Raw genomic sequence first — 27091 nt, forward strand, 5'->3', positions numbered from 1 at the left:
TGCACACTACGGAGTTTAGGAGTTAGCTGTCAGCATGACAGAAACTAGATCAGCGGTAACGACGGCACATTTCAGATGATTTCAGTGTTAACCAGCTGGTAGGTAGTAGATGTTACTGACCCAAACCACTCTTCTTTCTGTTGTCGTGTTTTTGGGACTTTAGATGCTCCACAGTGGTCAGTTTCCTCAGATAATCCACCGAGTGCTGACAAACATTACAGTCCAACACTCCCCCGCTCTTATAAACATCACTGGCAGATTCATATATCCTCTCTCTGGCAGTGATCAGTGTCGCCTCGGCTCCTCTGCTGTTTATTTGATTTTACACATCTTTTAGTTGTTAAAACAGGTTGTTTTCTCTTCTGTTGTTCCACCTCACGACATGACATTAGCCACTGGCAGAGGGGGAAGAGCCGGGATGCATTAAGGTTCACTGCAACGGGTGCTTCAACACTGTTGCCGGAACTGGCCCGCGGGCCAGACTCTTGAGTTTTAAGCTAACGTTGCTTTAACCTAGCGAGCTAAAACAAACGTCTTTCTTGACACAAAACGGCATTTGGAAAAAAAAAAGACGGCATAACGTTACCTTTATATTTGGATTACTTTTCCTCTTCCTCTTTTTTTTCTTTTTCGGAACTGTGCCCCGGAGGGTTTGGACAGCCTTTTCATGTCGAAACAGAAACGTCAAAACACCTGTGACCTGCACCTGACTCTTGACCTGACCTCAGACTCCTCTGACCCTGAGATGCGCGGCACGCCTCCGCAACACGTCATGTGACTCGGGACCGCAAGTGACAATGTCTTTGTTTATTTCTTTCATTATTTTGCTTATTTTATTTGCTATTTTCAAGACAGAACACAAAGGGATGGCATGACAATTGGCATCGGAATTTTTTTTTTTTTTTCCCCCGAGGGTGACTGGCGCTGGCGGCGCTCCTCCAGCAGATGGCGCCCTAGGCGTTCACCTAAACCGCCTATGCCAAAAGCCTGCTCATACTGCACAAATGTCACAACCTAAACACAAACTATGATGCAATGGAATATAATAGAAATATTACACCACCATGGGAGATAAAAGCTCACTAGACGCCCACTAATTGGTATCACAGACACCATATCTTAGGGAGATAATAGGGGTGGCGCAGTTAAATGGTTAACCCGGCCGTGCAGTCGGCCGTGCTGACGTCAGTTTCTGCTTTCTGCTGCTTGGGCCACAGCTCCGACAGGACAAATTATCCTCCGCTACTTTCCCTACAGAGTACCAGCCGCAGCCGGACAAACATCCAAAAAAATGGGAAACTGTCAAGTGGGTATCATTCTCTTTTTCAGTTCTGCTCATCAGACGACTTGGAGCCTGACTGTAGGCTTATTAACACAAAATCTCAACGATGATTCAGGTCTTGCGCACCAAAACGGAGGACGGCAGAGTTTCGGGTTTCGTAAGGACTAATGAATTAACTTTTGTCTGTCATCGGGATTTACGTTTGGCTCGATGGATATCCTTAGATGAAGAGCTCCTTATATTTTTCAGTTAAATAGTATCGACGTAATATTTTGCAGTAATATTGATCTGAATTGAAGCTGTGCGTTTTCGGTCAATCTACATCATGTAAATCGAGCCAAATCTCCATTATTATGGCTGGTGTGGGAGTGAACACCCGTGATTTCAGGATCAAAATGCGGATTAGGTTTTTAAATGCCAACATAATGTTGCATATGACACCGTGACAGCCACGTCTGGTCTTTACGCAGAGGAAAAGGGCCACTCCCCTGCGGAATTCATCACAGCTCCGTTAGATGGGACTTCAGATGAATGGAGGGTGGAGGTGGGCGAGGGGGAGCGTGTGTAGTGGGGGATTGGGGGTGCGAGGGCAAAGTCCATGGCCTCACAACTGTTAAAGTTTAATCTGAAAAAAAGATTCAATCAAAACTAAACCTCAAACATAAAATCAAAGCCAAGTGGTCAAAAGGTAATCATGACAGAAAAAGACGAGAGTACATGGAAATATAACAGGAAACAAAACATGTTTATAAACAACATTTTCTACAGGGTTAGGTCTATAAAAGAAGTTTTAAGAAGTAATTGAAAAGATATTGATTCTAGACTTACATGTAAACAGATACACTTTAGACAACATACCTCCATTTGAGATTTTTATCTACAGAGAAAATTTTGATATAATGAATTCTAATGTTAAATATAACTTATACACAATTGTATAATGTTGATTGTGAAGTAGTGAAACTGAATGAAACAGTCATTCAACAGTCTGTTTTACACTCTTTTTCATTCTAGGAAGGGAAATAATAATTAAAAAAAAAGAGATCTAGCTATTTTTCATCACTATGACCTCTGAATCTCTTCAAGGACCTCTGATGGACCTTGAAGCCCATTTTGGGAAACACTGTCCAATCATGCAGCCCCCGCTAAAAGTTTGTTTTAACGCCTGACTCGGACTGAATTCCTGAATTCCTCAGTCAGAGCTTTTGTCTCCGAATCCTCCCCTCCCCCATCTGCTGCTGATGCTCCTGCTGCGCTACATAATGTCTCCTATTGAACTTGATTTACCTGAACAGTGTTGAGTTTTATATAATGTACGCACACTCAAGTGTCCTTTTGGTGAAACTAGATTGAGTTTTGAGGTGTTATATATAAATAAAAGTTTTAAAACTTTTTTTTATCATTTCAGCCCACAATTGTACCCTATGAGGAGTTTGATGTCTTGGCTGACATCAAGGCCATCCGCAAAGCCTGCAAAGGGCTCGGTAAGTTTGATATTCTGTGAGAACAGTTTGTTTTGGCACTCTAGACTTTTATCATAATATTACATGAGTTTTGTACTGTTCTTTTTTTTTCCCCCAGGAACTGATGAACAGGCCATCATTGACATCCTGGCGAACCGCAGTTCAGCCCAGCGTCAGGAGATTAAACAGGCCTATTTTGACAAGTATGATGATGTGGGTGTCATTCGGTATTATTTATTACCCCCCTTTGACAAAATCTTTCCCATAAGACACATTTTGAAACGATTCCAACCTGCGCACCCTCTCTCTTCTCTTTCCTCTGTTTCTCTCTCTCTGTGCTGGTGTAACAGGAGTTGGTCGATGTACTGAAGAAAGAGCTGTCAGGTAACTTTGAGAAGGCCATCCTTGCCATGCTGGACCTGCCCGTCATTTACGCTGTCAAGGAGCTGAGGAAGGCCATGAAGGGAGCGGGCACCGATGAAGACGTCCTGGTCGAGCTTCTCTGCACCGCCACCAACGACGTCAGTGTGACAACCACTGTGCAGATTTCAGAGTTAAACCGTCATCGTCATCAGTCCATGTGCCGCTATGCTTAGAGCCTTCATTTTACACAGTTGTTGAACTTTTATCATGATGTACTCTAACTCCAGTGTATTTTTGCCTTATTGTTTCCAACAGGACATTGCCATGTTCAAGGAATGCTACTTTCAGGGTAAGCAAATGTCAAGTTAAAGTGAAAGTTAATGTACAAAATTCTCTATATTCACAGATTTAAAGACATACATTAACTGAAGTTTGTAAATAGTGTTATTAGTTTGTCAGTCATTTGTAATTTACCCTCTGCAGACTATATTTTAACTTTGTGGTACAAATTATTTAGTAACAGCAGATGTTTTTTTGTGTTAAATGGTAGCTATCTAATTGTCTATTGCTAGTATTGAACGTCTTACACTCTAATCCTAAATGTCACCGACTGCGCTTCCCTATATTATGAGACTTGGAGGAAATTGCTCAGAGTGAGTCATTTGGGCCGGCACACACCAAGGCCATGAATTATTCCTGTCCCTGTAAGACATCTTACGTAATCCCTCAGTCTGTTTGGTCATGGCCCATCCTGCTGCAACTTCCTGCTCACTATCATCCCAACGCTGATTGCTGATTGTGCTGACAAACATTCTCTCATTACGCTCCGGTCTCCCAGATGCTGCAATTTGTTTTTCACGGTTGAACGTCTCTCTTACACTAGTGCTGTGCGTGGATGCTAAAGGAAGAATCCACCCTAAAACAGTTCAGCTCTTTCAAACAAAACAAAGCAGAAAAAAAGCAACAGGCGATGTACAGTTCTTTGCATTTCTTGTCCCATGTTGTTGTTCTCATTTCCACGGATAACTGGCCAATTAAACACAGGCGGCATCATATTATGTAAAGATATTTTCCAGTCCAGCTACACTGCAGTCACTCCGCCATTTGGACATCGGGATTTGGTGTCAAGTCCCTCAAAATCAAAGAGCAAGGGCCTCTTTCTAGACTCACTGATGTTCAGCTATTGAAAAGAGAACAATACAGCCTTTATGCTGCAGAGGTACCAATTTCTGCACCAACAGCAGCCTCAATATAGCAGGATGTGGCACACCACCACAAAATAATAAGAGGAATGTATTGACCATGAGGATATGTGATAAGAAAAAAACTAGGATGGATATTCTATACTCAAACCAAACTTTGATTTAGTTTCTTGTTATTTTTAATCTCTCTTAGTGCATGAACGTGACCTTGAGGCGGACATCGAGGGAGACACAAGTGGGGATGTAAGAAACCTGCTCACAGCCCTTCTGCAGGTAAGTGGCCTTGTGCCTCGACTCCATGCATGTAACTCAATTCTTGGACTGAAATCTAGCTCACTCTCCCTCATGCCCTTGACACACACACACACACTGGCCACATTCAGGACCCCTTTCATTAGTAAAATGGAGGCCAGATACAGTTGCATGAGCCAGACAGAAAGGCCTTTGCTGCTTCCCACAGCAGAAGTCAGTGCTGCCTCTCTCTCCTGCAGGGCACCAGAGATGAGAGTTACGAAGTGGACGAGGCTCTGGCTGAAGAAGATGCCACCTCCTTATTTGAGGTGCTGTTTTATTCTGAAATACAGCTTGCTTTTTTATCTTTATAATCTTTATCTTTTTTATTTTATTACAGCTGCTTTATTTATTTGAACGTTATTAATGTTTACGGCATTTACTGCAGGCTGGAGAGGGGCGTTTTGGCACGGACGAGTCCACCTTCAGTTACATCCTGGCCTCCAGGAATTATCTGCAACTCCAGGCCACCTTCAAGATTTACGAGCAGGTAGGTATTAGCTTAGCGCTGTACAGTGTACGCCGGCAGTGAGGCTTCTGCACAGGTTATATGACCAAGACATGTGATCTTTGGCTGGCAGGCGAATTAATCAGGGATGGTGTCTTACATTACCCTTCTAAAAATATCACGGGATGCTTATAGCAGCTGCAGATAAAATTAAGGCATTGCCTGTGCTTGGACTCATCTTGTTATTTTCTTTCTGTAGCTCTCTGGAACTGAAATCCTGGATGCTATTGAGAGTGAGACTTCTGGGACCCTGAAAAAATGTTACATCACTCTTGGTTTGTATTAAATGCTAAAATACTGTTCTGTAAATTTTCTAAAATACTTGATACTTCTTTTTGTCACCTGAAATTGATTACTTAATATTCAGTCCATCAGAAATGTTATTTTTCAGTAAATGTTTAACCCCTTAAACTCCGATTTACCCTGAAAGCTTCCCCAAGTGGCTTCAAATTAAAACAAAAATATAACAGGGCACATTTCACATTTCTGAGGATATATTTGGCATGTTTTGCCAAACTCTGGGATCTCTGATAGACTTTAAAATAAATTTCTGTGGGTTTGAACAAATTCAGGCAGTATGCATTTGTAATGATGAACCCATTGATGAGCAGCAGAAGCTGGTTAACATCACTTGATAATAACTTGGGAAAATACTTTAAAATCAGAGATCAGTTTATTGGCCATGTTTGCCAACAGAGAGATGTTGATTTTGTGGGTTTCTTATGTAGGTCACATTAAACACAACACAAAATTAGAAAAGCAGCGCCTGCAAAAGCAGTAGAGCAATTTTGTAAAAGGAGTATCTGTTTTTCAAATGCTATCTCATTGTGGGACAAAATTGAGCTTGTGTGCCAGGGAGCACAATGGTGAATGCCAGAGATTGTGGGAAGTGTTGAATAAACATACTGTAGGCTTTATGCAGAGTATTTACTTCTGCTGGGGTGAAAGGAGCTAAGGGGGCTTGAACAAAAAGGTAAATTTCGGTGGAATTTCATGAAAGCCGTTTTCCCACCTCACAGTGAGAGCTGCCAAGAACCCCCAGCTCTACTTTGCCAGACGTCTGAATGATGCCATGAAAGGAGCAGGCACTGATGAGGACACCCTCATTCGCATCATTGTGTGCCGCTCAGAGGTAATGCAGTGTGTAGGAACAGAATAGATGTGAATGGAGATGCCTGAAAAAGGACAATCAAGTGTATTTTATTAAGTACAGTGAATGTGTTAACAGTATTAAAAGTATTAAAAGTAAAAACATAGCCTTCTACATTAGTGCATCTTATAGATCACTGTCAGATTGGAGTTTAATTTTCTGTTTGTTAAATAGAACCGCTTAGATTCAATATTAGGTCAAAACACTACAGCCAAATGTATTAGCCAAGGAATATAATGTAGATAAAAGATACTCATTAATACAAATAGATACAAGGTGCAAATTAATTATTCCACACCTTCCTCAGGGACAAAATAAAAATCTCATCATTTAGCATCAGTCTCAACAAGAGAGCAAACTGTTCTCTACATTTTGTTAGATCCCTGAAACGCCTCTGCATCTGCAGCTGCAAATTCTGGCTGTGAATGCAAAAACCCAAATAATTTTTATTTGAATCTTGACTCAAATTTACTGTGCATATTCATGACCTCAAGAGGAAGAACCCTGTTTATTGTGTTGACATGAGCTTTCCTTCAGCACCACCATCAGACCAAACTTTCAACTTCTGAACACAATACCTCCACTGTCTGTTATTCAAGTCTTTTCAAAATTGCTGTCAAGGGATAAAGTCACCACCCATTGGAGTTTAACTCAACCAGTGAGATCATTTCTGCCTCCAGAGCAGCTCCGCCTCTCAGAAACGTCTTCACAACTACAACTCCAGTCTGCAGACATCATGATGACTAATGCAAGATTTTCATACTTTCTCATTTTGTCAACAGTACGATCTGGAGACGATCAAGGACATGTATCTGGAGAAGTACGACGTGTCTCTGAAAGAAGCCCTGAGGGATGAGTGCAGCGGCGACTTTAAACGTCTGCTCTTGGCCATCTGCCATTGAATAGGAGGAGGAGGAGGAGGCGGGAGGGAGGGAGAAACGGAGACGGCAGAGCGCCAACGTCGGGCCGAGGGTGCTGCTGCTGCTTTCTCTGAAACTAATACTACTCACACTCGGTCCGCCTCACTGTCCACAACACTGTGTGGGGAGCAGGACGGTGGAAATGGAAAGATGTCTAACCTAGCTCAAGTGTTCAAGTGTCCAAACTCTGAGTTAGTCTTGTAGTCAGATGACTCTCCTTTTCAGCCTTGTTTCAACAGCGTTATACTAGTCATAGACTGAAAAATATATTTCCATGGTAATCCCCCTTAAACTATTTCTTAATGCAGGAAAAAAAAGCCTGCTGAGTCTGTCAATGACTGCCCATTTCTAAGTGAATTTTTACCTTGACTTCTCAACACATTTACCAGCATTTGCACAGCGGTTCCTGCCTGCAAAGGTGTTTGTAGTAATTTTACATGAGAATGAAGATACATCAATTTCAAACATATTAACATTAACAGGGGCCAGCTGTAGTCACATTGGTCCAGTTATATTGATTAAAATCAGGCAGGTTAGGACTTGATGGGAAAATCACATTGTAAGCATTTGGCATTTTACTAAATTACATAATTCTACCACTGCTTATACTAATACAAGAGACAGAAAAAAAATCATATTGCCATTATATTAATATTATACTAATACAGATAACAAAGTTTGTCAGTTAATATCAGAGTCAGAAAGTAAATGAAATGGTTTTTTTTCCAGAGGCCAGTATCTTCCACCCTCCAAGCCCCAAACCCAGTGACTGTTATGCTTGACTGCTGTCGTTACAATTAATGCAATCACTCCGTATGGCTTGAAGTTTGTGCTCTTAAAGGAAAGATTTTGAAAGTTTCTGATGAAGGAATGTTAATTGGTATGGATTATGAAGGACATGCAATGTTGCTTTGATGGTTTTTTTGTCATCGTCCAATCCACAAAAGAGACAATATATTTTGTTAACTTATCAAAAGATGCTATGAACTCATTTATGTTGCCTTTTTATCTCGACAAATCCACATGCACCTCACCTTGTTATAATTTTTTTTGTATATTTAGACTAACACAGTAGCCTATGGTATATATAACTTAATTGTTGGTGTGTCAGAAGGTATATGGAAAGAAATCTAATCTAATATTGTACTTGCAACTAGTCATTTGTGTGTCCCTATGGCAGCTGAAATTTAACTTGTTAAAATTACCACTATTGTAAACACCTTGCAACAAGTTGACCGATGTGAACTACACAAGACAGCGGTGACATCGACTGGGATTTCAGACTGGTCTTTTACAAAAAAAAAAAAAAATGTTATGGAACTGGGACCAATATTTGCCTTGGTTTAGCCAAAGAATTTTAGTCTAACTGCAAATAAAGTGTCCTGTAAAGTCACACTTCTGTTTGTCTTTTATCGACATCTGTAACAGTCTATATCTATACTGGTACATCTATAGCCATTGGGTGTATTTGGGCTATCAATGGTGGGTGTATAGACTTCAGAGCCCGGCACTGCCTTGATGCTGCCTTGATGTACTGTAGGAAATACCCAAATTCAGACTTGAATGCACATGAAGGACTTGATAAGGGCTACATTTACACAGTGGCTGAGAGTGAGATTTTTTTTCTCAGATCTTGACATGATATTGACATCTTGATGCTCTCTTTGCCTTGATTGTTCATAAGCACATTATATTACCTGTATCTCTGACATCAATGTGGACAGGTTTGTACCATGACCCAGCATTTACAGCAAGCATGCAGCTGAACAACCAAAAAAGACATCGGAATGACAGTCAGTTATCACAATTAATGAAATAGTGGTGCAGGCACTTCTGTGCCTGCACCACTGTTATCACACTGTTATCACTGTTATCACAGCAAACCACTGTTTGCTGTGATAACAGTGGTGTGGTGGCACGAAAGGCAAAGGCAAAAAGGGCTTTGATTGAATCATCTCCCCATATATATCATCTATTACATTTGTGACCAGTCTCTGTTACCCTCCATATTTTGTTTTTGTCCACCTCTGCTGACAATAAACATATTATGACACTCTAAAAATTTAAATGTTATCTTCAATGTTTTTTTTTTTTTTTTTTTTTTTTTTTTTTGCTGTTCACACTGGCATAAAAAATCAGATCAGTGTCACTTTTGAGGAACACATCAAACCCAGGTCACTTTTTACAGGCTGTCTGAATGTAAAAGTGGTACTTGTATTATGATTGTGGGATTTTCTCTGTTTCTGAGATGCAGCGTTCACATGCCACATACTAGCATGGCATGGACGCTACTGGTCATCAAAGTCCAGCAAGTAAACTAAGTAAAACATTTATTATGGTCCATGATGTTGCCTTTTCTCACCTTTTATCTCACACAAAGCAGCTCATAGTGGCTTTGTGCTGCTTGCTGCACATACAACCAGCTGCAATGGGACTAAGCATACTGCAATTACAGATACACCAAAGCAGATATCAAATCACGTGTCTTTCTTTAACTACAGAGCGTAGGCCAGTCTTATGGGCACTTGGATGAAGGGGTGGAAGAAGTTAGACCAGCGAAGATAATTATATGCTTCTTCTGCAGCACTGAGGAGTAGGAAAACCACATCTAATGGTAGACTGTTGGGTTGAGAAAGCTGATAAAATCTGATATAACAAAGAATAGCAAAGTTATGGCAAAATGAATGAGTGAATGGAAACAAAATAAATCATTACTTACCGTTGAAAAAGGTGAAACAACAAGAATTTTATGTTATTATATTTTTCTCCATGCGCACTGGACTCTGCGTAAGGATTTGCGCTCATTTAATGGAGTTTTACAAATGACCTGTGGAGGGCGCAAAACGCCTTTGCTGCGTCTAGTCTGCTGCCAATTTCACCAGAAGAAGGAGGAGGAGGAGAAGACGAAGAAGACAGACATGCATGTTGTACTCTCGCATTATCTCCCTCGTATGTTTACATTTTGGAGAAGCCCGGTGTTTTACGCGCAGTGAGGCAGTGGCGTTGTGCAACGCAAACAGCGCAAAAAAATCAAATCGGCCCGCTGGACTCTCTTGAAGGTATGTGTTCCGGTGCACTTCACAGGCGTGGGCTCCGTTTTTCCCTCCTTGTAATTACTAGCAGTCATCATTAGCATCCATCTTGGTAGTAATTAATTCTACCGCAAGGAACAATGGTGCGCTCTTTAGCCTCTGTATTTCTATTATAAGTTTAATAACTTAAGACATGCGTCGCTCGACTATGTTGTGGCACGTAAGGTGCGATAAATAAATAACATAAACGAAAGATCACCATAATATTAATTTATTAATCCGATAGGAACCGGGAATGATAGGCCTGTCAGTGGCGAGTTGGTCATCATAAAGCGCTTTATTGCATTTTTATCTCCCATGACACCACTTGGGTTCTTTCATATAGCGTCAGCACAATGATGACTTTCTTTTTCATAATAGCAATTTTTAATGTTCACATGTCATTCCTTATTAATTGGGCTAAAAGGAAATGAATCGCTGCACCGTGACAGTGAGGTGCACGCACACTCGTGTTTTGGTGATGCCTGGTGCACATGTTGGAGCTCATCATCATCATCATCATCATCGTCACCATGGAAACATCAAGTGATGCAGGAATGGCCTGTTGATCCACAGACAGCCAGACCAGCCAAACCAGTGGAGGTTTTCCTCTTTTTCCGTGTTTTAACCTGTTTGCTATAGTCACCTCCTGGATGTTGTACAGCACTGAATATCATATTTGTTGATGATCTGTTTATTATTATTATTTTATTGATTTATTGTCTGTCACAGACTTTGGTGTCACTTTATAATGAGGGTACATGATTAAGTAATGCTGAACTAATGCATAATTAATGCATGACTCATTATGATTTAATGTCTGAACTGATGCATATTGTATCATGAATCCCTGCTGCTCAGTATTCATAAACGATGATGCTACTATTACTTCATGTGATTAATTAACATGTGGTGGACCATTATATCATGAGCGCTAACTCACAGTTAATAAGTAGGATTTTAATCACCATATCAATATGATGGTTGTAAACCACTGACGTGGACAGAGGCTTCTCAGGCCAGTGCCTTTCCAAATGGAGAACAGTACCTGGATCTTATTCTTTGTGCACAAAATATGAAGCCGGCGGTGTCTGAGTGGCTGTTTGCTCCAGTAAAACTTGATAAGTTATGACTGGCAACTGCGATATGATATTTTCAGCACAGCTTATTTCATCAATATTGTATTTAGTGTAGTGTAGTTTGGTGGAAATTACAGCAGTGGGGAAAAAAAGCTCCTGGTGCTGTTGCCGATCAAATCACTGATCTGAGGGGCTTTTGTTTGTAGTTAATGTGTGATGTTAATTAATGTTAATTAATATATGACTTAGGCTAACTGTGAGGTGCTGTTCATTAGTTAATCGTGCTCTGCTGTAGGAGTTCATGGTGCAATATGCATCAGTTCAGACATTAAATCATCATGAGTCATGCATTAGTCATGTATTATTCAGTCACATGTTGTGTGCCCTTATGATGAAGCTTCCTGTAAGTGTCAACAGTCAGATACCAACACAGAATAGCGTGCATACTGTACCAACAACAACAACAACAACAAAACAGTTGGTTTTCAGTTTCTATTTTTTATTTTGACTTACTTTGGTTATAGTTTTAATTTGCTTCACAAATCAATATGGCTTTCTTTATGTATAACCAATCTTATGTATAATCCTACTTAATTTTTTCCTCATATAATTCATGTAACTTAATACTTTTAATAAGCAGATGGTGCAAATACATTAAGAACAACAAATTTACAAGAGCACCCTGGCAACATATTGAACTTTTTTTTTTCTAGGGATTAAGGAAACAAAGCCCTTTTATAGGAATCATTAATAATTTATGAAAGTCTCTGACCAAAGGTTGCAGGTGTTGATAGTTTTATGGCTAGAGTGTAGCCTAAGTAAGATATAAAATAAAAGAAAACTTCCTTTTGAGAGGACACCTGATTTGTGAATAAAGGCCATTAGGTGAAAGACTAAGAGTTACAAACAAGGTGTGGAAATTGATTCAGAACACCCAAGATGATCAGTTCCCTGGAAAGTGCACAGCTTTTGTAAACCTTGCTCTTGGTAAGGTTTTCATAGAGAATGCTGCATTTCTGGGTGAATCCATGTAATATCATTTTGGCTAAAGAGTATCAGTCTGGTCGTTTTGACAGTACCTTTCTTACTGGATACCATCTATTCAAAAAATTTCAAGAGATGTGAACACGTTTGAAATGTTAACATTTCTGTGTCACACAACCTCATGCTTGTGCCTGTCCAGGGTTGGAGAGATGTCATCGGTGTGGCAGCAGGAGCCGTCGGCCTACTCCCCCTGCGTGGAGATCGACTCAAGCTCTGTGAGGAGCAAGGACAGGGTCAGCTCCCCGGCCTGGCTCAAGCAGGAGCACGACGACCTCAACATCATCAAGTGGGAGAATTTCCAAACAGGAGCCACAGCAGATGCAGTGCAGGACAACACACCCAGCAGCGCCATGTCTAGTGAGCACAGTTTCTTAGCTGTGTGTTTATTTTTCTCTGTGGTTTAGCTGACTGAAATTTTAATTGACATACCTCAATATAATGAGACCATGATCACATTTGTTGGGTAGATTTGTAACATCTGTCTTAAGCCAGCGGTATAGTTAGTGCTCATACTTGACCAGAAAATTAAGGCACACTTCCAGTCTTTTTTAGTTTTGTGTTACAGACTTGAAAATAGAGTAAGGTGAGGTGATGATGTACGGTAACACACCTCAGAAAACATGCTGCCAAAATTAGGCTGGAGAAAAAAAAAATCTTAAGCAAGGTTAGTGAGGGTGAGGAAATGTTAGGGAGCAATAAATTAGGAAAGATCTATTTATGCAGTGCATGTATAAAAATGACCAGAGTTGATGCAAACTACCCATAGACACTTGTGAACAGGCTACAAGGCAACATTTGACTGGAATTCTTTAAGACCACATTTGCGAAAAAACAAAACAAAACAAACAAACAAAAAAAAACCCTGTCCAGTTGCAAAGAATTTTTGCCTCTTGAGTCATCAACTTTCTCTTTTGCATTTATAAAGAGAATTAACATTTCGGAAGTAATAGTTCCTCTTCCTGTTTTAGGCTGTAAACCATAAAGCTAATTTCCTGTGGTGGTCTCATTTGTTCATGACAATTGCACTAATGTCTCAAATTGAATATGTTAATGATTTATTAATGTTGATTTGCTGCACATTTTTACAATAAATTCTCTTACACAAACAAGAAAAGGTAGTTCTTATTGTTTTGTCAAGGCCGAAGAAATACCTAACTTGTGTTTCCTAATGCTCTGCAAAATGTTACTCTAGCTGTCTCATATACAGAGGGCCTGCCTCCGAGGGTGCTGCTTACCATCACCAAGCTGCAGTGCATGCTGGAGAGCAAACAGGAGCGCATCGCCGCCCTGGAGAGACAGGTGGAGGACCTGATGCAGGACCGCAAGTTCCTCCGGAGCCAGATCGAGAACCTCACCAGCAATCGCTCCATGCCAGCTTTTGCATCGCCGATCCCCGTGGCTGAAGGTTAGCGGACAGAGGAGTTGTAGATAACATTGGGCTCATTTGTAGCAGTTTCTTTGTTGATCTAGAGCAAGTGGCAATTAAAGTCGAACAAGTGATCTTTGGATTTTAATTTGATATTTCTGAGTGACTGAAAAAAAAAATGGAGAATCCCCAGAGGGAAATTGAGTAATTTCAGTAACGGAATAATTTGATAATGGACACGAGCATTGCAAAATTGAGTTACAGTCTGTATAATCTCATTAACTGGAGGGCATTTTTGTTGATTCTACACAGCTCATAAAACCAGCAAGGTACAACATTCAGAAACCAAATCTCGAAAGCGAGAGAGGGCTTCTTCCAGTTCCTCTGTGAGCAACGACAGCGGTTCTGAAGCGTCCGGCTCCTCTGAAGTGTCTGCAGCTTCGAGCGAACACAAAAAGAGGAGACACCACAAGGACAAGCGAAGAGGGAAGAAAGGGAAGGACTACAGCAGAAAGAGAGGTATTCTGTAATCACATAATGTCATCATCAGTGAGACCTTTGATCAGTCAAATGAAAGGAAAGGTCAAATTAATCCATGAGAACATCTTGCACTCAAGTGTTTGGAGAGCCATAAAGCCAACACATCCGGACCCCTGCAGACGAGCAGAAATATTTAGAAGCTGTTTTTGTAGCCACAGCTGCTCAGTCGTCACCAGTAAATGACTGTGGTTGTACTGGGCAGTTCTTCGCTGCGAATGTGTTTAAGTGTATGATATAAATCTTAAGAGCTGCCAGGAGGAAAAGCATGCAAAGCTTATTCAGCTGTCCCTGGATAAATACAGGCTATAAAACATGAAAAACATTCCTACTGTGGTCATTGCAAAAATAACAATAATACTAATCATGGCCATAATAAATGTTTGATTTATTGAATCAGTCAATCAAATTAAAATCCCTGTCTCTTCAAAGCATATACAAAATCTACAAAAATTTAATCATACATTGAGAGTATAATTTCAACTCAAACCAGGAAATGGCAAAATGCTTTTACTTTTATTTCCTGGAAAGAACGACTACATGAAAAAACATTTATTTCATCCCAAGCTGGTAAGTGGGAAACTTTTACTTTTGTCATTTTGGCACATGATAATCAAGAGTCTGTAATTTTTCCTTATTTTCATCATATTGTTCTGTAATTATTCTTTATTCCATAATGATTATGTGCTTTCATCAGTTTTTTACTTTTGTCATTGTAGTACATGGTGATCAAGAATCTTTCTGTAGTTTTTCCATATTTTCGTCATACTAATCCATACTTATTCCTTATACCATAACTTTTCCATACTTTGTTTCATTTGTCAGTGTTTTAACTGTAATAACACACATTGCTTATTGCACATGCCCCGTCATGCCTGTCTTCTCTATTTTCCCTCCTAGCCACTGGCGTCCAGTACGTCATCCATCGCTATAAACAAGTCCTGTCTGCCTTCATCAAGAAGAAGAGCATGAGCGAAGCCTTCCGCCACCACGGAATCGACAGGAACACCATCGCCAACACCGCGTCGATCGCTGAGCTCCATCTGGCCGGAAAAGACATGGTGCCGCTGGTGGGCATGTTTCGTCAAGGAGAAGAGACTCTGGTTAGCTACGCCCAGAGGTGTTCGCTGGTCATCGACACCGACGCCGAACTGTCCAGGCGAATAGACCAGATGAAAGCCAACGGCGAGCTTCTGCCCATCTCAGGGAAAAGACCCAGGGCGTTACTCTCTCAGCTCTCACAGCTAGGCGGAACTGCAGAAAGCATTTTAATTGGTTAGAGGGTGATGAAACCCTAAAGATTTGATGGCAGAAATGCGTCGTTGCTCTGACCTCTATGGGTTGAAACCATAAGCTGTGCTGCACTTTTGACCAAATCTAATGTCACTGTTGTTTCATTTCTGCTCACACCCAGCAGTGATGTAGAGCTGCCAAATGAGCTTCAGCAAGGTAAAATTTCCAACCACTAGATGCCAGTAAATTGTGGATTTTCTGCTTGGGTTTCATCACCATTTAAAGGGTAACTACACCCCAAATCTAAATCTTTTTGAGGCCTGACCTCTGATGGTGGAAAGTAGTGTGCCTGTTCTTTGGTGGCAGGTGATATTCCCAACCCACAGAGTACAACAGGTGCCACTGAAGACCAGGCTCGCTACTTTCCACCATTAGAGGTCAGGCTTCACAGAGATTTCAGTTTTGGCTGTTCCTTTTTAATAGTAAGAATAACACATTTCAGAATGGGTGACAAAATATAATGCCTTCATAAAATCAAGTTCTTTAGTTCTTCCCTTGAATTGAACTACTGGATTTGAGTGTTTCCGTTTTATGTAGCATTTTTACATGATAATAATAATAATAATGATAATGATCAGTGGTTCTCAAACTGGGGGTTGGGATCCCCAAGGAGGTCATGAGATAACTTTTGGGATTCACAAGATGATTAGGACATAAGCAAATACAAAAATATCATGATTATTTTTTCACATGCTAACTCTTTTTCTGTTTTCTTGTGAAATACAGGATAGGTTTAAAATTCAACACCTCCTCTGATAATGAATCTAATGAAACAACCTGAACAGGTGGTCATGGTTGTAGGTGGACTCTCCACCTCTCTGCATATGCAGACTGAGACAGGGGGTTGCAAGCAGGCATTGGTTTGTTGTTAAGGGGTCACAAGCCAAAAATGATTGAGAACCACTGCTCTAAATGTTTCCTTTACATTTCTGTGGGAGCACGAATGTGAAGTATTCTGACTATATACATTTCAGTATGTACAAACATACAGACGGGTGACAAATAAAAGGACAAACCAACATTAAGTGTCTTAGTAAGCTGTTGAGCCGCGACAAGCCACCAGAGCTGCTTCAGTGTAGCTTAGCATAGATTCTACAAGCCTCTGGAGGTCTGCTCTATTATTCCAAATGGTATTATATGAAGAAAGGGATATTATAGCTAGGCTACAGTGCATAAAGCCCTCATTTGAAAGACAAATGCAGATTGGAGAATTCAGTGGTGCATCAGCCATAGGCGCTGGTTTACATGATGTGGAAGAAATATGATCAGATGAGTCATCCTTCGCTTTACTCGATTTACATCCTTCGCTTTACTTGACAAGTGCTGGACCCCTACAGTGAGGGGGTCCGCTGGCTCTCGCTGCAAATCAGTGCAGGGTTAATGTGAGTGATGACCTTTAGCCAATGATGAAACATTTCTGTCCCGATGGGAGTGCCCTATTTCAGGGTGACCACGCTCCCGCCCCGTCCACAGGGCAGGAGGGCTCACTGAATGGGTTGATCGGGATGAAAATGATGTTAAATCTTATGGTCACCGGATCTCAACCCAACTGAACACCTGGGGAGATTTCGGACCAACATGTTAGACAGCACTCTCGACAACCATCATCAAATCGCCAAATGAGGGAATATCTTTTGGATGAACAGCGCTCCATCCCTCCAGTAGAGCTCCGGAAACTTGAATCTATGCCAAGGAGCACTGAAGCTGTTCTGATGGCTTACGGTGGCCCAACACCTCACTGAGTCACTTAATGTTGTTTTTCCCTTTAATTTGTCACCTGTCTATACATGTATTTGTGTATATTTTGTATCTGATAGGTCTACAGATTTATTTGCAGCTTTGATTATCTGGAAAATAATATTTTTTTGACATGCGAAGGTAAGGCAGAGGCGTGTAGTGTTAGAGATGCCCACAAGATGGCAGTGCTCACATATATATAAAAAAAAAATGTTTACAAGTCATCTGTTATCATTTATTCCAAAATGGTGGCTAGTCAAGTTCCATTTTCAATCAACACTATGTATAGTATAGAGTATTTTTTATGTTTGATTCTTGTTTGATTGATGATGATTCTTTGTTGTGTTCATAAGCATTCAGAAAATATTTTGTTGACTTGATCCTGTGACTCTTATGCTGTAATTGAATTGAATAATTTAAAACAGCATTTGTTGCAGTGTGTTTTAACGTCCACCTTTAGAATCAAAATGATAAATCTTATTTGTTTACGCAGACATTTTAACATTTTCTGTATGTCCAAGAGGAATGTGCAGATGTGCATCCATTTACATTTTGGGTGTGTGTTTCATGCTTTTATCTGAAGTCATTTACAAAAGGATGATACTCACTGAGTGTCCTGCTTAAAAACACATTGCCTTTGATAGAAACATATAATCTGTAAACTTTCAGATTTCACAGTTCAAGTTCATGTTCCATGTTGGGAAGCCTGCAGAGAGGGCCTTGAAGTAAAGGGGAAAAAAAGCCAAATATTGCTTTACTTTTCATGCATAAGGAAATTCATAACATCCACACCCCAATCTCACAACTGCTGTTCAATTCAATAAGCTGAAGTGTGCCTGCTTATAAGTGATAAATATTTTACAGTACACCTATAGGTCTTACTAAATTTGGTCCTGCTGGTAGGGACATATTTTTAGTCTGTCCGCTGACCAGAGCAGTGGGCTGCAGCAGTTGTGTAGACAGATGGGGAAGCTTGGTAAGACATCCTTGGGCGATGGTAAGTGTCAGTGCAAAGTGCTGCCATTGCCTTCCCTGCTGTTTGCTTTTCACATGGAGTGACAAATTACTTGTGCAAAGCCATTACAAGGGCTGCACCCAGGCTGTTTATCTTTGCATGGGACTCTGTCACTGTCACTCTCATTCACACACTGACTATCTGCTTATCTTTCACTTGCACATCCCAATCTGTCTGCGTCCCCGTCTCTGCCAGGGGCTCCTTCAGCCATTATTTCCCTTTCCATCGGACTCTCAGTTCTCCAGAGTCTTGACTCTTCGTCCTTTCTTCTTTCTTCAGTCTTTCTTCTTTTGCCTTGCCTCCCACTCCAAAACGAGCCGTGATAATGGCAGAGAAGCCCGCCAGAGCTTGGGATGCATGGCTGTGGTGAGTGAAGCGTTTCAGTCACGCCAGCAGGGGTGAACGTGAGCAGCCTCATGTTCCTCTCAGCCCCATTTTTTAGCTGGAGGGGACAGGTGCATGCTGGTCTGCCGAGTGGCATGAGGTAGAAGGAGTGGGTGCCAGCACTCATCTCTTCCATGTCCTGAGGGATGCAAATGTCACTTCTGCTCTCCTTTTCACCAGTATGAGACATGACGATAGAGGATTTCTTTTCTGCAAATCCGATGTGAAAGCGAATGCTGACTATTGTATCGAAGCATGTGGCTAGTTATATAAATCAAGCCTCACTACAGAGCTGTTTATTTTTTTTGTATTTCCAGTATTGGTCAGTATATCTTACAAGAGGGCAGCAAAACTGCATCTCCACCTGCTTATACGCAAGAGTGGCAGCTGTGAATCTGGTGCTAATGACTAGGGGTGATGGAGCTCAGAGCTGGAGATGGAGATAGGATGTGGGCCTAATCGAGCCTGAAGCATTCCCCCCTCCTCCCACTGCCTTTTGACTCACATTGGTGTGTGTGCAGCTGGGGCTCCATTTTATGTCTGCGGTGCTTTCCTTTGCTCCCAAATTGTGCAGTTGCAGGTGCCGTGTCATCGCCCAGGCTGCAAGTGCTTGATGGATACAAAATTCAGCCCCCTCCTCTTGTCCAGTTTGGGTCCTCTTTTGATCCTGACAATGACAAAAAGAGCATCTGGATGCTCTTACTGAGAGTAGCTACTAATAACCACCAATCACCCTCTTAATGGTGCAAATAAAATGTATTTGAACCACTGAGTTCAAATGGGCCAGGGCCCTGCTTTGTTGTTACACTGGCAGTATGTGTTAGCCCCGTATAATAAATGTCTCAGATATATTACATAAAGGATTACAAGGCCTGTAATGGAGCAAAAGAGCTCAGACTTGAGCAATTGATTTTATGCTCTCTTGGGAAAATAGTGTTTGGCAGTACTAACATTGAGTGTTGTCTCACTTTTTCACAGTTACTGAGATTGTTGCCAGATACTAAGTAACAGTACACCAGCTGGCATTTCCTCCAGCGAGTCACCACAGTGGGTTATTGTTTGCAACACAACAAGGCAAGAATGTTTTTCGGAGTGTGTGAAGGATTGCAACTGAGTCAAAAAGAAAAATGAAATCAGTTTATGTAAGTGTGTTTATTCCTTTCATATTAAATAACCAATAACTTTTTCAGTGCTGGTGTGTTTTTTTCTGTCTTGTTTAACTGCTGCTGATTAGGTGGGAAACCTTTTCAGTGGAAACCAATACATATTGTATCAGTCACAGATTTTAATACAGATTACAGACCAGTTCAAAGAGCAGCCTTCAGATTATGGTCTGTGGCTGAATAATCCCTGGCATCCCCATTATTTAAAGTGGCACTTGAGTGTCCAGTATATCCAGAGGGTCCGTCTCTTCAATGTCTGGAGATGTCGTGTTGACAGGATTGACCTTTGACCCCGATGATGCATCCCCCCCTGAGCTGACATCTTAGTGACTGGAAGATTCGAGACCATTACTCACAGTCAAGTGGAAAAACAGAAAGTTTCAGAACGAATCATTAGTCATGAGAGTTCCTCATTCGTAGCCCTACATTCGGCAGTGTACTTTTTAAAAGCACTTTAAAGAAAGAGAACGTTTTCATTACAGTTTCCATTTTGAAACCAGGTTGCAAGAAGGCAAAGGCAGGTGCTTGGACATTTTTAAATTTCCAAAAATGAATGGACAGTTGGTATGAGTGTTTTTACGTCCCTGGCATGTGGCTCCTCACCTTTTATATACCCTTGGGCTTCTCTGTAATGAAATCTTAAAATAACCTGCCCACTGCTGAAAAGTGGGTCAGAGCGCCAAGTTGACGCCAATTCACTACAAAAGCATCAAGAAGTGCATTATGGGTATTTCCCCCTGTGGTGGAATTGAGGTGGAGGCTGGAGTCTGCGCACTGGTTGATGCCTATTCTTATCTTTCAGGAGTGACATGATGGCTAGTAGTGCAAACAAAAATATACATATTTTAATGATCTTGTCATAGTTTTGTTTACAACCTTTTACTTGGGGTGATAATATACTTGTGTGTTTTCTTGCTACCCAGTTTTTAATCCCCCCCTGATTATTTGCTGCATTAAGTCAGCACGACTCCATTGGGTAACAGCGGAGTTGCTTCAGTGTGGCACATCGCTGGGTTGCTAATCTTAAGAGGCACTAGAGGACAGTGTTGTATCCAGTACGCTCTTATCATGTCCTATTGTTTGGGGCCAGAGACATCATGCAGACATCCCTCGACGCACCGCCTGCCCTACCACAGCTGAATCTTTTGGGCATACACTGCGTCTAACCATTAAACACAGGGTGTGTGGGGTGTACAGCCAGCACAATGTCAGTCTTGTTACCAAACCTACCTTTACGTAACTGGGAGACTGAATGCATGCTGAATATCGAGACACAAATATTAAAACACACGCAGACGCTTTATCCGACCGCTTCCGAACAGGCGAACTGCCGTGTGGTCGTCAAAATCAATTTTGCCTCACTATCAAAACCCATCCAGCAGTCCAGACCAGCAAATAAATGCAGCCAATAGAATAATAGTCATTAATGAGATTTCTCTTGCCAATTTGAAAAAAAAAAAAAAAAAAAAAAAAAGAGAGAAGATGCTAATCTGAAACCACAGAACCTCTCCTCAATGACAGCCTTTTAGGCAGCGTTGCTCGATCAACAAGTCTTGAGGTATTGACATTGCTGGTGTGTGCTCCATCTGGCTGCCACTGATAAGAACTTACTAGGGGCTGCTGGGTAATAGTCTCACAGGCTTAAAAGCGGGAGGGGGTTTAATGTATTCCGGGGGAGTCCAGCAAACTGGCTCTGCCCAGGACTCTAACCACCCCCTTCCCCCTCTGAACATATTCGGGCAAAGACAGCACTTTCAGTACAGCTGCTTGGGGTTTAGGGGAGGGTGGGGACATCTCACTGCCAGAGTCATGATTTGCCTTAAGAGTGATTTTATTCTCGGAGAAACAAGATGGCTGCACTCAGCCAGAATGTACGAGGCACGTCAGGGAGCTAATAACTGCTGAGATAGTGTCTATTTTCTCGCCGAAATATAAATCCTGATCACGAGCCTTATTTATTTGTTTAATCGCTTGGTGGTGATCATGCTGCACGGCCGAGCTGCCACGCGAAAGATGATCTATTTCTGTGTACAGCACCTCCTCGGCCTTGTCTCTCTGCACTGAGGGGAATATGTAAAGGTACTCTGACCTCCATTTTCAGGGTCAGAGGCACAGACTGTTCCTGGTGTTTACCCCCCAGGTGTCCTCAGACTGACAGAGGTGCCCCATGGGGGAGTTAAAGTGCAAAAAAAGATAAATTCATGTGTGCTGTAGATTTGAAAAGGGTATTTGTAGTTCACTGTATAGAGAGACGGAGGAACTGAAAATTCAGTGACACTGCATGTGAAAACTGCGAACAAACAGGATGCCTCATGGTATTACTGGCAGTGGTAGATATGAATAACACATTTTATTTTGTTTGCCAAGCTCCTAGATGCAGACCACAAGGATAAAAAGGAACAAAACAGCACAAATTGAGTAAAACACAAAAGTTAGAATAAATGGCAAATGAGGCTGTTGATGGAAAGCAACTTTAATGAGGTTTTGATGGACTGTTTGCAGGGGAAAATGTGTTGTGCATTTGCAGATTTCACAGTCATCTTCATGCAGCTTTCACATCCACGTCTCTTGAAAAAGTGATTGCCAGTATCATTACAGCTGTCTGATTAAAGAAGCATTAGATAAATAAATAAGAAAGTGAAAAAAGAAAGGTGGCACGAGCTGACTTCAATCTTTTGAGGTGGCTGTGATGAATAGAGAGAGATGGTCGATATTTGCTGGCGAAGACTTTGCCGGTGGTGGGGATAATCCTGTAGTCCATATCATCAAAATGAAAGTCACTGGAGATAATTTTTTTTTTAACAAGAAAGTGTGTTTTGTGTAGAAAATACTCAGGCAGCAGAATTTGCACATAATAGGGGCTCATGGAAGCTTCCCAGAGCTCATTATATGCTTATTTCAGTTGTGTAATTATGGTATATTTTGAAAACTGCATGGGGTTTCATCTGTGAACAAAGCTGATTTGCTCTATTTTCCCCACCACTGCTGGGTTTTCATCTGACCGCTTTGATGTTACGAGGACACGGCGTTTTGAGCCAAAGATTACGGTGTGTGACGTGTAGTAACGCACAAGGAAGATGACATCATGAAGAAAGCCTCGCAGTTCGCCCCCTCCGATTCTGTTGGTTACTCGCACAGTGACGCAGGACTAACCAGACATCTTTGGCACAGGATTAAAAAAAATAATGCTCGAAGGGGATCTAATGCAGGCAGACATTTTTCCAGCCTCCCCTGCTTTTGCTTGAACAGACACAATTCAAAATGAAACGTCTTTGCAATATGTTTCAGAATATTTGCTGATAAACGAAAATGAGAATGTCTTCATAGGGCATTTGATTCTGTTTCCTGTCTGTCATTTTTTCCCCAGATGCCCATGTATTTCAGATCTCAGGGATCTCAGTGATGGTGTGTTGTTTCCTGATGTGTTTCTGTGTGCGAAGGATGTGTGATTCGGATGAATCAGCCATGCCCCCGTGGGCCCTTTTCTGGGAGAGTTAATGACACAGAAAAAAAAGAAAATGGGTGAAAAAAAGGAGAGGGTTAAGGGGGAAGAGACGGCAATGCTGCCAGCCATTAGCAGCCAATCAGAGCTGTCATATCATCTGGAAACACAGATAGATGGGAGGTTTGGCTGTAACGGCAGTGATAATGATCCTGCATTGTCCACGAGTAGCCTGAGCTCGGCAAGAAAGACAAGAAATGTTCTTTGATATGGCGGGGTGTGTTTATGGCTAACTGCTTCGTCATAACCCGAGAACCTGACAAAAGGTCTCCGCAAATGATCGGACGGCCCAATTCGTCCGTGCTTTTGTCCCTGTGCCAGGCGAGGAGGGGCTCTGTCAGATTAGGGGAAGCTGGGCTATTCTGTGTATTCTCTCCTGCTTGACTTCCATTATGATAACAGATGTTAATTACACAGTGCTGGGTTTCCCAATGAGTCTGTTTGTTGCTGTCAGACATTGCAGGTTCTCAGGCGTGTCCCTTCCCTCTCACACACTCATGAGGCACGCATTCAGATTCTGTAGACATCGGAGATTTTTTAAATCAGAAAATATGAGAAAAATGCATGTTTTTTTTTCTGGCATGGTACTCTAAGAATAATGAGTATTTATTGCTTGTAGGGTAACGACATAAACTATTTTTGAATCAGTGAGATGATTTTATGAGAGATTAGTGTTTATTTGCTTGACAGGGGCTTTAAATGCTGAGTAGATGTTGGCAGCATTGCAGAATACGCAAAACTAGATATGGAAAGGCCAGCTTATTGGCATATGGAGCAAAAACTGACTGACTCCAGTCAGTGCATTGAATTTCCTCTGTCGCGTTTGCTCTGTCAGGGAATTTCAGCCCTACAAAATATGTTGACGGAGGACTGAGAGTTGAATCTGCTTTCACCAAAATGTCAGTTTTGCTTTTCGATTTATTAAATTAGAAATTCACCTCATACTCAGTTTAAGAAAGTGTTTACATTTGCTCCATTTGCTATTGTGAATACTTGCTATTGCGTAGGGCTTTCCCAAGTGAAATCCTATTGCATACAGGAATTGATATGGTTTGAGCAGACGAAGAAAAGAGTGGCAACTACATAAACTCACACCTCATCACAGAATCCAAGGGAAAAAAAAACATCACTACTAGAGACACCAAGTGATTCCTGGGACATGCAGTGTCTGCTAATCACTTCAACTTTTAAGCATGAGCATATTTTGCCCGTCCTGGCATCCTTACATTGGCTACCTGTTCAGTACAAAATAGCTTTCAAAATGTTGCTGTTTATCTCTACGTGCCTGAATGGACAAGCCCCTGATTATCTGTCAGATCTGTTGCACCCCTGTGTCCCACGTGCCTTGCTTATGTCATGAGACCAGCAGCTTTTGGTTGTTCCTAGAACTGTACCGGCACTTAGGCGATGACAGGTTTTCTGACTGGCTTCTCCCAAACTGTAAAATATCCTTCCACTCAAGATCAAGTCATCAAAATCACTTCCAGTTTTCAAGTGTCAGTTAAAAACATATTTTTTTTTTCTCGCTGGCTTTCCTGGTTTGCATACACTTTCAATTTTATCATTGTATTCAGTATTATTGACTTAATTTGCTCTAGTTTGTTGTACTTATTTAACTGATAAAAGGACGCTTGTAACATGAGCAAATGCCGCATAACATACTTTGCGTTTTTGCAGGTAGTTTGTCACCGCACATGCATACCATTACATCTCTGACTTTTTAAGTGTAAGGGAAGCATATGCACTCTCAGTTGGATTTGCAGGAAGGAGACAGACACAAGTGCTCACATAATCAGAGCAAAGGAGGGCATTTGCTCTGCCATGTTATACAACTCTTATCAAGCGGGATAGAGGACAAACTCTATTTTGATGATGAGTCATTAAATTTCATCATTGCCAGTGCGACTAGCCATCATGTCAAGCACCCGTCTAATTGCATTTATGTGGGATGGCAGGAGAGTGGGCAGGGATGGTCAAAAGCTGTCTTTTCTTTTGCTAGCATCTGCATTGTTTTATGTGTTGAATGCACCAACTCCTGAGCAAAAATATTTAATTCACAAATGAATCATACACATCACATTTGTCCTACTGCATAAAGGCACTAAACTCCAGACTTCAGCTGAGTCTCTTCAACATACCGTCTTCATGAAATTCATTAACATAACATGCAAACTATAAGCTGTTATTTCCATAGTCAAATGAGCTATCTTTCTCAAGCAACTATGGCTCATTGCGTAATGTACTTTTTTTTGTGTTACAGTATTACATTAAATTATGCTAAATCTATACAAGCACTTCACATTTCACTTTCACCTCAGAGCATTCAGACCTTACATAACCAGTAAGCAAGCTGAAATGCCTCACACTGCATTGTCCTCTGCATAAATAGGGAAAAGGAAAATGGCTCGAGAATATAAATGGTTTATTTTAGTTTCCCTCCCTACCAAAGCAGCAGCTTAAAGTTCCAAATATTGGGGAAATTGATTTTGAAACTTGCACACCTAAGCAGAGCAATAAGGTTATTATCGGTGTCTACGAAATAAAATAAATCAGCTGCGGGAAGAAAGTCTGCTTTATGTCCTCTGTAACATTATTCATCCATGGCGGGATATGTTGCTTATCAAAATGTGTCGTTAAATGCAACACCGCCTATATGATATTGCCAATAATAGCCTAATGACAGGTCTATCAACTCCAAAATCCCAATACTCATTTCAGTGGCTCATGATATGCTATATACCACAGCTGGGGAAGTCACGGCCCAGTGGTTTGCCACAATGGCTGCCAGTCACTGACGCCGGCGATGGGCCTGTCAGGCATTCACACCACGTACCTATGGCCACAATAGCCTCATCAGTAGCCTTATTCAATCAACCTTCACAGACGGAATAGACTAGGCTGCTGCAAACCCAGCCAGCCGTCCAGTGATCTGCGTCACAGTGGCATCAAACAATCAGAGCATGTCTCTTTAAATCTCCTTGAAGTGATCTCTGATTTGGCATGATTGTCTCTGATGCTCTGCCATTATTTCTCTCGGCCCTTTTTAAATACGACCATGTGATTAGGACGGGTAGAGAAAGAACAATCAAGTATTTCTCTACTGTTCGTATCAATTATTTTACCAGCAAGATATAAAATAGCCAGATAAAAAGCAAAGCAACTGCATTCATCTTTGTGGAAAATGCCCATCTGGATTGGTAGCCGTAGTTATTTAACCATGCTTATTTTGTTTAAAATTTGTGGTGCTTTGTGCGTCTGGTCCGCACCTTGTTAAAGGGTGCGGTCTGATCGCGGGGATGTCTGATATTTTGATCAGTTTTCAATTAGTAGGGAGGATTCTAGGATGATGGTGTAATCAGACGGCACAAAGTCTGAAATTGAGTGTGATTTTGTGAGCAATTACTTTGCATTGCTGACATTCAGGGTGTGGTGCAAATTCTGTGTGGAATTTGCAAGAAACACCAAAAATAAAATATGTGCTATGCAGAGCCTTAGCGAAAGTACATTTTGTTCCATGAAGTACATCAGCTGTCATTCGTGAATTTTACTGCGTATTTTCATTCTCACTAGCAATATGCTAATCATTTGGGTTGGCCACATCTGTCTGGTGGTTGGTCCTGATTATTTGTAATGATAAATTATTGGAATAATAATGACTAAAATAGAATTTGATTGTAAGAATTTGAATGTACAATACGGTTAAGGAGATTGAGATCAAGCT

At 41.2% G+C, this 27091-nt stretch overlaps 2 protein-coding genes across 3 annotated transcripts; both read left to right on the forward strand.

Annotated features, from left to right (window-relative positions):
* Positions 1 to 1190: 1190 nt before the first annotated feature.
* Positions 1191 to 8572, forward strand: anxa13 (annexin A13). The gene is made up of 11 exons (XM_030079114.1): positions 1191 to 1306; positions 2691 to 2766; positions 2864 to 2958; positions 3096 to 3266; positions 3424 to 3457; positions 4504 to 4583; positions 4802 to 4870; positions 4990 to 5091; positions 5309 to 5384; positions 6129 to 6241; positions 7042 to 8572. Exons 1-11 carry the CDS (start codon positions 1292 to 1294, stop codon positions 7159 to 7161), a joined length of 951 nt encoding a protein of 316 aa, XP_029934974.1. The 5' UTR covers positions 1191 to 1291; the 3' UTR covers positions 7162 to 8572.
* A 1510-nt stretch (positions 8573 to 10082) lies between these two features.
* On the forward strand, positions 10083 to 19894 carry LOC115378694 (coiled-coil domain-containing protein 106-like). 2 transcript variants are annotated; one of them, XM_030079112.1, is made up of 5 exons: positions 10083 to 10238; positions 12513 to 12730; positions 13566 to 13778; positions 14052 to 14258; positions 15177 to 19894. In XM_030079112.1, exons 2-5 carry the CDS (start codon positions 12523 to 12525, stop codon positions 15554 to 15556), a joined length of 1008 nt encoding a protein of 335 aa, XP_029934972.1. In that variant the 5' UTR covers positions 10083 to 10238; positions 12513 to 12522; the 3' UTR covers positions 15557 to 19894. The 2 variants fall into 2 exon arrangements, with proteins under 2 accessions (XP_029934972.1, XP_029934973.1); XM_030079113.1 differs by having other exon boundaries at positions 13581 to 13778.
* The last annotated feature ends 7197 nt before the right edge of the window (positions 19895 to 27091 follow it).

Source organism: Myripristis murdjan, chromosome 20 (genome assembly GCF_902150065.1).
Source record: "Myripristis murdjan chromosome 20, fMyrMur1.1, whole genome shotgun sequence".
Classification (NCBI taxonomy): Eukaryota; Metazoa; Chordata; class Actinopteri; order Holocentriformes; family Holocentridae; genus Myripristis; species Myripristis murdjan.